The sequence below is a fragment of the Pyrgilauda ruficollis genome, unplaced genomic scaffold, assembly GCF_017590135.1.
Source record: "Pyrgilauda ruficollis isolate IOZ18807 unplaced genomic scaffold, ASM1759013v1 scaffold295, whole genome shotgun sequence".
Taxonomy (NCBI): domain Eukaryota; kingdom Metazoa; phylum Chordata; class Aves; order Passeriformes; family Passeridae; genus Pyrgilauda; species Pyrgilauda ruficollis.
The window spans coordinates 243,921-253,891 of record NW_024524322.1 but is presented as its reverse complement, the minus strand read 5'-3'; the positions used below and the strand labels follow the sequence as shown (position 1 = coordinate 253,891).

The window sequence follows — 9,971 nt, the reverse complement described above, 5'->3', positions numbered from 1 at the left end:
GAGCAATCTGGGTTGGGAGAAACACCAAAAGAAGTCTGGGATGGGGCCACAAGGGACCCCAGGAGCAATCTGGGATGAGGAACACCCCAAGAGAAGGCTGGGATGGGGGCACCAGGGTCCCCAGGAGCAATCTGGGATGGGGGAACACCCCAAGAGAAGGCTGGGATGGGGGCACCAGGGACCCCAGGACCAGGCTGGGAAGGGGAGTCTGGAGTGCAGGGGATGGAGGGATCAGGAAAGATGAGGAATGGGGGGTCTGGGAGCATCAGGACCAGACTGGAATTAGGGTAGTGGAGTCCAGAAGATGGAGGGGAGAGGGTCAGTGGCTGGGGGGCCATGCCAGGTGAACCCCATTTCTGCCTGCTCAGGTGTGCAAGGAGAAACACCGCTTTGAGCGGCTGATGGAATACTTCCGCAACGAGGACAGCAGCATCGACTTCATGGTGGGACACCCTGTCCTGGGCGAGGGGGAGGCTCTCTGGGGGGCCAGGAGGACTCCTGGTGACGCCAGCCCTGCCTGCAGGTGGCCTGCATGCAGTTCATCAACATCGTGGTGCACTCGGTGGAGGACATGAACTTCCGCGTCCATCTCCAGTACGAGTTCACCAAGCTGGGGCTGGAGGAGTTCCTGCAGGTATGGGGGGGTCGAGGGTCAGGGGAGCTGTGTTGGGGGGTCCCCCCATCCTTGACGCTGCCTTGGTGCCCACAGAAGTCGAGGCACACGGAGAGCGAGAAGCTGCAGGTGCAGATCCAGGCGTACCTGGACAACGTCTTCGATGTGGGGGGGCTGCTGGAGGATGCCGAGACCAAAAATGTGGCCCTGGAGAAGGTGGAGGAGCTGGAGGAGCACCTGTCCCACGTATGTGAGCACAGGGGGTGTGGGGATGTTCCCTGCTGGATCCCAAGGAGGTCAGTGTGACACCCTGAGCTGCTGTCACAGCCGTGTCCCTCTTCCCCAGCTAACGGAGAAGCTGTTGGACCTGGAGAACGAGAACATGATGCGGGTGGCGGAGCTGGAGAAGCAGCTGCTGCAGCGAGAGAAGGAGCTGGAGGTGGTCAAGGTGCGCTGGGGGCCATAGGGGCTGTAGGGAGCGGGGAAGGGTCCCGATCCCCCCCGACTGACGCTCGCTGTCCCCAGGAGACCTACGAGCACACGAGCCACCAGGTGCACACGCTGCGCAGGATGATCAAGGAGAAGGACGAGGCTTTCCGGCGGCACTACGGCTCCGAGCCGCCCCCGCTTCCCAGCGCCGAGCCGCCACCTCCGCAGCCCGAGCCCTCGGAGGAGACCCTGCGACCCCCGGTCCAGTAATGTAGTATAAATATACTAATATATATAGTATAGAATAATAGAGTAATACAGTATAGAATAATATAGTAATATAGTATAGTAATATGGTGTATAATATACTAATATATATAGTATATATATAGTAATGTAGTATAGAAAAATATAGTATAAAATAATATAGTATAATAATAGTAATATAGTATAGAATATAGCATAGAATATACTATAATAGTAATATAGTATAGAATATACTATAATAGTAATATAGTATAGAATATAGTATAATAGTAATATAGTAATATAGTATAGAACAATATTCTGTAATATAGCATAGAATATACTATAATACAGTATATTATAACACGTAATATAGTATAGTAATATAGTATATAAAATACTAATATATATGGTATAGAATAATATAGTAATATAGTATAAAGTAATATAATATAGTATAATAATAGTAATATAGTAGACACTATAGCATAGAATATAGTATAATAGTAATATAGTTTAGAATATAGTACAGAATAATAAACTGTAATATAGTATAGAATATACTATAATATTGTATATTACAATATGTAATATAGTATAGTAATATAATGCATAATATATTAATATATATAGTATATAATAATATAGTAATATAGTATAGAATAATATATAATATAATATAATATAATAATAGTAATATAGTATAGAATATAGCATAGAATATACTATAATACAGTATATTATAACACGTAATATAGTATAGTAATATAGTATATAATATACTAATATATATGGTATATAATAATATTGTAATACAGTATAGAATGATCGAGTAATAGAGTATAGAATAATATAATATAGTATAATAATAATAGTAATATAATATAGGCTATAGTATAGAATATAGTATAATAGTAATAGAGTAATAGAGTATAGAATAATACAGTTCAGAATAATATAATATAGTATAATAATAGCAATATAGTATGGAATATAGCATAGAATGTAGTACAATAGTAATATAGTAACATCGTATAGAATAATACAGTATAACAAAGTAATTAATTAGCCTTATGATACTATGGAGTCCTCCTCATCATTTCTCCCTGCCACGGGGGTGAATCCCATACCCCTCCCCGTGTGGGCACCCCCAGCCCCAATCCTGACCCCCCTCATCCCCCCAGGACCTGGACCTGGAGCGCTTCGAGGAGCTGTTCAAGACCAAGGCGCAGGGCCCGGCGCTGGACCTGGTGTGTGCCAAGAGCAAGGCGGCGCAGAAAGTGGCCACCAAGGTGACCCTGCTGGAGGCCAACCGTGCCAAGAACTTGGCCATCACCCTGCGCAAGGCCGGGCGCAGCGCCGACGAGATCTGCCGGGCCATCCACACGTATGGGCTGAGCCGGGGGGGCCAGAAATGGGGCACGGAGGGTCAGGAATGGGGTGCAAGGGGGCTGGTTGGGGTTCAAGGGGGCTGGTTGGGGTGCAGAGGGGCCAGGAAAGGTGTACAGGGGTTAGCTGGGACAGGGGACAGGTCTGGCTGAGGTTCTGGTGGCTCAGAGTGCAGGGGGGTCAGGATGGGGTGTGGGGGTTTCAGGCAGGGTACAGGGCCCCTGGTTGGGGTGCAGGGGGGTTTGTTGGGGTCGAGAGGGTGCAGGAAGGGGGCAGCAGGCCTGGTTGGGATGCAGGAGGGACAGGCAGGTTTCAAGGGGGCTGGTTGGGGCGCAGAGGGGCCAGGAAAGGTGTAGAGGGGCCAGCTGGGAGAGGGGACAGGTCTGGCTGAGGTTCTGGTGGCTCAGAGTGCAGAGGGGTCAAGATGGGATGTGGGGGTTTCAGGCAGGGTACAGGGCCCTGGTTGGGATACAGTGGGAACAGTTGGGACACAGGGGAGCCACTTGGGGTGCAGAGGGACCAGGCAGGGTTCAAGGGGACTGGCTGGGTTGCAGAGGGTTTTGCTGGGGGGCAAGTGGGTCTGGTTGGGGTTCAGGGGGGCCAGACAGGGTACAGGGCCAGTGGTTGGGGTGCAGGGGGCTTTGTTGGGGTCCAGAGGGTGCAGGAAGGGTGCACTAGGCCTGGTTGGGATGCAGGAGGGACAGGCAGGGTTCAAGAGGGCTGGTTGGGGTGCAGATGGCTTGGCTGGGGGGCAGAGTGGCTGCTTGGGCTTCAGAGAACCTAGGCAGAGTACAGGGGGTCTTGGCAGAGGTGCAGTGGGAGTTGTTTGGGGTTCAGGGGGGCCAGGTGGGGTGCAGAGAGACTGTCTAGAATGCAGAGGGGCTTGTTGGGCTGCAGGGGTCTGGCCAGGGGGAGGGGGATCGACAGGAGAGCCAGGCAAGGTGCAGAGGGGCTTATTGGGGTGCAGAGGACTTGTCTGGGGGGCACATGGTCTGACTGGGCTTCAGGAGCTCCAGGCAGAGTGCAGAGCTCCAGGCAGTGTGCAGGGGCTCTGTCTGTGGTTCCGGGTGGCCAAGCAGCTCGCAGGGAGCCAGGCTGGGATCCAGGCTTCCCAAACTGGGCACCGCTGGGAGCTGCTCCCCAACATTTCGGTGCGGGGCAGGTTTGACCTGGCGACGCTGCCGGTGGATTTTGTGGAGTGCCTGATGCGGTTCCTGCCCACGGAGGCGGAGGCCAAGGCGCTGCGGCAGTACGAGCGCGAGCGGAAGCCGCTGGAGGAGCTGGCGGACGAGGACAGGTTCATGCTGCAGTTCAGCAAGGTGGAGCGGCTGCCCCAGCGCATGGCCATCATGGCCTTCCTCGGCAACTTCGCCGAGAACATCCAGATGCTGACACCGGTACGGAGCTGGGGAGGGGGGTACCGGACCCCCTGCACCCTGAACCCCAGCTGAGCCCCCCTGTGCTGTCCCCCTGCAGCAGCTCAACGCCATCATCGCAGCCTCGGCCTCTGTTAAGTCGTCCCAGAAGCTGAAGCACATGTTGGAGGTGAGGATGTGAGGACAGGCTGGGTGGGGGTCCTTCACACCAGCCTCACTGTAGCTGCGTGTGGGGGATCCTGTGGGGGTCTTGCTCCCTCCTGACCCTCCAATCCCACTGCTTTGCCCCTGCAGATCATCTTGGCGCTGGGCAACTACATGAACAGCAGCAAACGCGGCGCAGTCTACGGCTTCAAACTGCAGAGCCTGGACCTGGTGGGCAGCCCCTCCCTGACTCCCTGGGACCCCGAGGTTCCCAGCCCTCAGCCCTGAAGCTCTGACCCCCTCCCCAAATCCTCCTGCAGCTCCTGGACACCAAGTCAACAGACAGGAAGATGACATTGCTGCACTTCATCGCGCTGACGGTGCGGGAGAAGTACCCAGAGCTGGCGACCTTCTGGCAGGAGCTGCACTTCGTGGAAAAGGCTGCAGCAGGTGCCCCTCAACCTGTGCCCGTGGCCCCACCTCGCTGTCCCGGCCCCACACAGCCACTGACCCGTCCCGTGTCCCTGCAGTGTCCCTGGAGAACGTGCTGCTGGATGTGAAGGAGCTGGGCCGGGGCATGGAGCTGCTGCGGCGGGAGTGCGGGCAGCACGAGAGCGCGGTGCTGCGCGGCTTCCTGGGCGGCAGCGAGGGGCAGCTGGAGCGGCTGCAGCGCGACGCGCGCACGGCCGAGGTGAGGGCTGCTCACACCCGGCCTGGCACCGGCCACGGGCACACCTGCTCGGCCACACCTTGCTCTGCAAATTCCTCGTGCACACCTGGTCATCCAAAGCTTGTCTTGCGTGGTTCTCGTGCACAGCTGGTCATCCACACCTTGCTCTGCATGCTCCTCTTGCACTCCTGCTTTCCTTTGCGTGTTCCATGTCATTCTTCATCATCCACACCTTGCTCTATGCAGTCTTTGTGCAGACCTGCATGTCCTTATCTTGATTTCCACACTCCTCGTGCACACCTGGTCACCCACACCTTGTCTTGCACGGTCCTTGTGCATACCTGGTCACTCACACACCTTGCTCTGCATCCTCCTCTTGCATTCCTGCTTTCCTCTGCATGCTCTGTGTCATTCTTTGTCATCCATAGCTTGTCTTGCATGCTCCTTGTGCACATCTGGTCACCCACACCTTGCCTTGTGTGCTCCCTGTGCACATCTGGTTCTGCTCCTGGCTCTGCACACTTCTTGTGCACATCTGGTCACCCACACCTTGCTCTGCACACTCCTTGTGCTCTCCTGCCTTCCTTTGCACTCTCTGTGTGCATTCCTTGTCACACACACCTTGCTCTGCACACTCCTTGTGCCCTCCTGCCCTGCTTTGCCCACACGTGATGCCCGCCATGCCTTGCCCTCCCCCTGTGCCGGACACTGCCCGTGCCTGACCACCGGTCCTGTGCCAGGATGCCTACAACACCGTGGTGCGGTATTTCGGCGAGAGCCCCAAGACCACCCCCCCGTCTGTCTTCTTCCCGGTCTTTGTCCGGTTCATCCACTCTTACAAGGTGAGGTGGGGCCGGGAGGGGGTACCCTGCAGGTGAGTGGCACCGTGGTGGGGGAAAGCTGACCCCCTCGACCTGTGTGCCCTGGCAGGACGCAGAGCAGGAAAACGAGACGCGGAAGAAGCAGGAGGAGGTGATGCGGGAGAAGCTGCTGGCACAGGAGGCTAAAAAGCAGGAGAAGGTTAGTGGAGGCAGCCACGGGGTGGGCTGGGGAGTAGGGGGCACGGAGAGGACCCCAGTGTCCCTAACCTGGACCCCCCGTGCCTCCCTCGCAGCGGAACAAGTGGCAGCAGCAGGAGCTGATCGCGGAGCTGCGGCGGCGCCAGGCCAAGGACCACCGGCCCATGTACGAGGGCAAGGATGGCACCATCGAGGACATCATCACCGGTACGGCCCCCTCAGCCCCTGGCCCCCTGCCCTGGCCCTGCCAGCCACGGGGGCTGACGTGTCCCTGTCCCCCCCGTCCCCTGCCCGTACCCCCGCAGCGCTGAAGAGCGTCCCCTTCACTGCCCGCACGGCCAAGCGGGGCTCCCGCTTCTTCTGCGACCCGTCCCACCACGACGAGTCCAGCTGTTAAGAGCCCAGGTACCACCTGCATGCCTGGATCCCTTTGGATCCCACCTGGATCCCCCTGGGTTCCCCCTGACCCCGCATGCCCCCTTCTGCACGCCCCCTCCCTGCATGTTGTCACCCCAGGGTGTCTGGTGTGCCCCAGGCCTTTGGACTGGGGCAGGGTCTTAATGCAAGGCTGGATCCCAGCTCAGGATCCCAGTGCAAGGCTGGATCCCAGCACAGGATCCCAGTTCAAGGCTGGATCCCAGCACAGGATCCCAGCACAAGTTCCTGGTGCAAAGCTGGATCTAGCACAGGATCCCAACACAAAGCTGGATCCCAGCACAGGATCCTACTGCAAGGCAGCGCCTCAGCACTGGATCCTGGTTCAAAGCTGGATCCCAGCACAGGATCCCAGTGCAAGGCTAGATCCCAGCACAGGATCCCAGTGCAAGGCTAGATCCCAGCACAGGATCCCAGCTCAGGATCCCAGTGCAAGGCTAGATCCCAGAACATGATTCCAGCACAAGATCCCAGTTCAAGGCTGGATCCCAGCACAGGATCCTGGTGCACGGCTGGATCCCAGCACAGGATCCCAACACAAAGCTGGATTCCAGCTCAGGATCCCAGTGCAAGGCTGGATCCCAGCACAGGATCCCAGTTCAAGGCTGGATCCCAGCACAGGATCCCAGCACAAGTTCCTGGTGCAAAGCTGGATCTAGGACAGGATCCCAACACAAAGCTGGATCCCAGCACAGGATCCTACTGCAAGGCAGCGCCTCAGCACTGGATCCTGGTTCAAAGCTGGATCCCAGCACAGGATCCCAGTGCAAGGCTGGATCCCAGCACAGGATCCCAGTGCAAGGCTAGATCCCAGCACAGGATTCCAGCTCAGGATCCCAGTGCAAGGCTAGATCCCAGAACATGATTCCAGCACAAGATCCCAGTTCAAGGCTGGATCCCAGCACAGGATCCTGGTGCACGGCTGGATCCCAGCACAGGATCCCAACACAAAGCTGGATTCCAGCTCAGGATCCCAGTGCAAGGCTGGATCCCAGCACAGGATCCCAGCTCAAGCCTGGATCCCAGCACAGGATCCCAGCTCAAGCCTGGATCCCAGCACAGGATCGCAGCACAAGTTCCTGGTGCAAAGCTGGATCCCAGCACAGAATCCCAAAACAAAGCTGGATCCCAGCTTAGGATCCCAGTGCAAGGCTGGATCCCAGCACAGGATCCCAGCATAAGGCTGGATCTGGGTGGAAGGCCAGCTCCTGGCTCTGGATCCCAGTGAAATGTTTCTACCCAGCATGGAGTCCTGGCACAGGATCCCTGCCCGGGATCAGGGGTCCAGCACAGATCCTACTGCAATACTGGATCCCAGAGAGGGGTCACTGGATCCCAGGGCAGCATCCCAGGTCTCAAGATGGGATCCCAGCACAGTACTGGATCCCAGGCTGGTATCCCAGTGCACCACTGGGTCCCAGGACAAGGTCTCAGTGCACCACTGGGTTCTGGGCAGGATCCCAGGGCAAAACTGGATGCCAAGGCAGGGTCCCAGTGTAAGACTGGATGCCAGGGTACGGTCCCAGTGCCCTGCTGGAGCCCAGAGTGGGGATGCCAGTGCATTACTGGATCCTAGGCCAGTGCCTGGAGGACTCACCCTGTGGTGCCTGTACTCTGGGGGGTGTCACCTGGGCACCCCCTGAGGCCAGGCCAGGTGTCCCTGGCTCTGTCCCTGACTGTCCCTTCCATCCCACAGCCCGAAGGTGGATCCGCCTGTAGCCCAGCAAGGCAAAGGAGCCCGACCGGGGGGCAGGGGAGGACTGGGGCTGTCTCAGTCCCTCCTCACCCCCCTCTGCCCCCCAAGTGCCCAGTGAGGCTCCGTCCTGCCCTGACACCACGTGGAACAGGGCCAAAATGTCCCCGTGTCACCATCCTTACGGGTGACATCCCTGTGCCCGGGGAGACCCTGCACCCCCTGCCCACCCAAGACAGAGGCCAAATCTGTCCGTGGTGGGACCCCAGCATCAGGAGCTGACCCGTGGGGTGCTCCCTCCCTGTCAGGGTCCCCTTGTCCCCGGGGGGGGCTCACTGCCTCAGAGCCCCCAGCCCCACTACAGGGACCAGAGGGACCCCTCCACCCCGCGCTCGACACTTTGACCACTGATGTGAACACTAAGTGCCAAAAAAAAAGGGACCAAAGCCAGGCTGGGGGGGCACCGGGAGAGGGGCAGGATGGTGCCCCCCACCCCAGGACCCCCCTGCCCTTCCCCCCACAGTGACTTTTTGTACATGTGAAATATATGGAGTCTTTTACATGGCCAGTGTCTGATTTGGGGGAACGTGGTGGGCGCACAGAGGCAGCCCAGGAGTTTGGGGAGCTTCCCCAGGCTGTGGTCCTGTGTCTGGGGGGCAGGAAGGGGGCACAGAGATGTGCAGGCACCAGACATTTGGCAGAGCTTTACAGTGCTGTTATTAAAACTGTGGGATTAAGGAGAGGGGGGGACCTGCTTGGAGAGGAATTGGGAGCCCCCCGCATCCCCAGCCTCACTCCAGTGTGGGGTGGTCCCAGTTCACCCCACTTTTGGTGGCTGTGGGGGACTGGGAACAGACTGGAGGCTGGCAGGGGCTGCAGGGGGAGCAGGATGAGGTTCCAAAGGCAGAGGAGGGGCAGGATGGGGCCAGGAGGGCAGAAAGGGCTCGTGGGGGTGGAACGTGGCCATGGGGGTGTGAGGGGCTGGGAAGGGCAGGATGCCACCCCAGACCCTCAGCAGCAGCACAAGGTCCTGGCCTCCCTCGCTGAGCCCCACCAGCCCAGGGATTAGCCCTGAAACAGGGAATAAAAGTTTCCCCTAATCCTCTTGGGGGGATTACCAGCACTGCCACACCCAGGGTGGGATCTGGCCCGGCCTCAGCCCCCCCCCACCCCAGCACTGCTGCTGACCTGGGACCTTTTAATCCACCCACACGAGCCCCCTGCTCCATCCTGGGGGACCCTCGGAGATGCTGTGGGCAAAGATGCTGCTGCTGTCTGTCCATCCATCCGTCCGCCAGGCTTAGGCAGGTCCCACCTGCCCTCAGTGACATCCAGGCACCCGAGTCCCCAGTGCTCAGGGCAGGATCCCAGGGCACATCCTGCTCCGTTCCCGAGGGTCACTGGAGGTGCTGCAGGCAAGGACGCTGCTGCCCAGTCACATCCATCCGTGTTGATCCGTGTCCATCCGTCCATCTATCCATCCACACCCACCTGTGCTTGGCTGTCCATCTGTCCATGCACTGGAGTCACTGCCCAGTCCCTACATGAGCTCGGTGACATCCACCCACACAAGCCCCCAGCGCCGTCCCACGCCTTCGGAGGTGCTACAGACAAGGACACTGCTGTCCACCCACACCCAGCTGTCCATCTGTCCATCCACATCCAGCTGTGCCCAGCTGTCCAACTGTCCATCTGTCCATCCGTGAGGCTCCAGCCGGTCCCTACGTGCCCTCGGTGCCACCGTCAGGCTCGGACAGGCGTCGCTCCCCCTGGGCCGCGGGCGCTGCCAGGCTCTCGGCCTGCAGGAGCAGGTTGCAGCCGAGGAAGAGGATGGCGAAGGTGACAGCGAGGCAGAGCACCAGCACCACGGCGATCTGGGCAGCCTCGATCACCCCCGTGTCCTCGCGGGTGCCCGTCATGTCCCCCTCCTCCTTCTCCTCCTCCTCGTCCTCCTCCC

At 57.9% G+C, this 9,971-nt stretch overlaps 1 protein-coding gene across 1 annotated transcript; it reads left to right on the top strand.

Annotated features, from left to right (window-relative positions):
* Nucleotides 1–368: 368 nt before the first annotated feature.
* Nucleotides 369–8,569, top strand: LOC121356360 (formin-like protein 3; the record flags this gene model as incomplete). The annotated part of the gene is made up of 16 exons (XM_041472657.1): nt 369–443; nt 524–634; nt 710–859; nt 960–1,061; nt 1,139–1,303; nt 2,473–2,675; nt 3,840–4,074; nt 4,154–4,222; nt 4,348–4,428; nt 4,518–4,647; nt 4,728–4,888; nt 5,608–5,709; nt 5,798–5,887; nt 5,982–6,093; nt 6,192–6,291; nt 8,018–8,569. Coding segments are annotated over 15 exons (1,878 nt in total), but the record flags the coding sequence as incomplete, so codon positions are not given.
* Nucleotides 8,570–9,971: the final 1,402 nt, after the last annotated feature.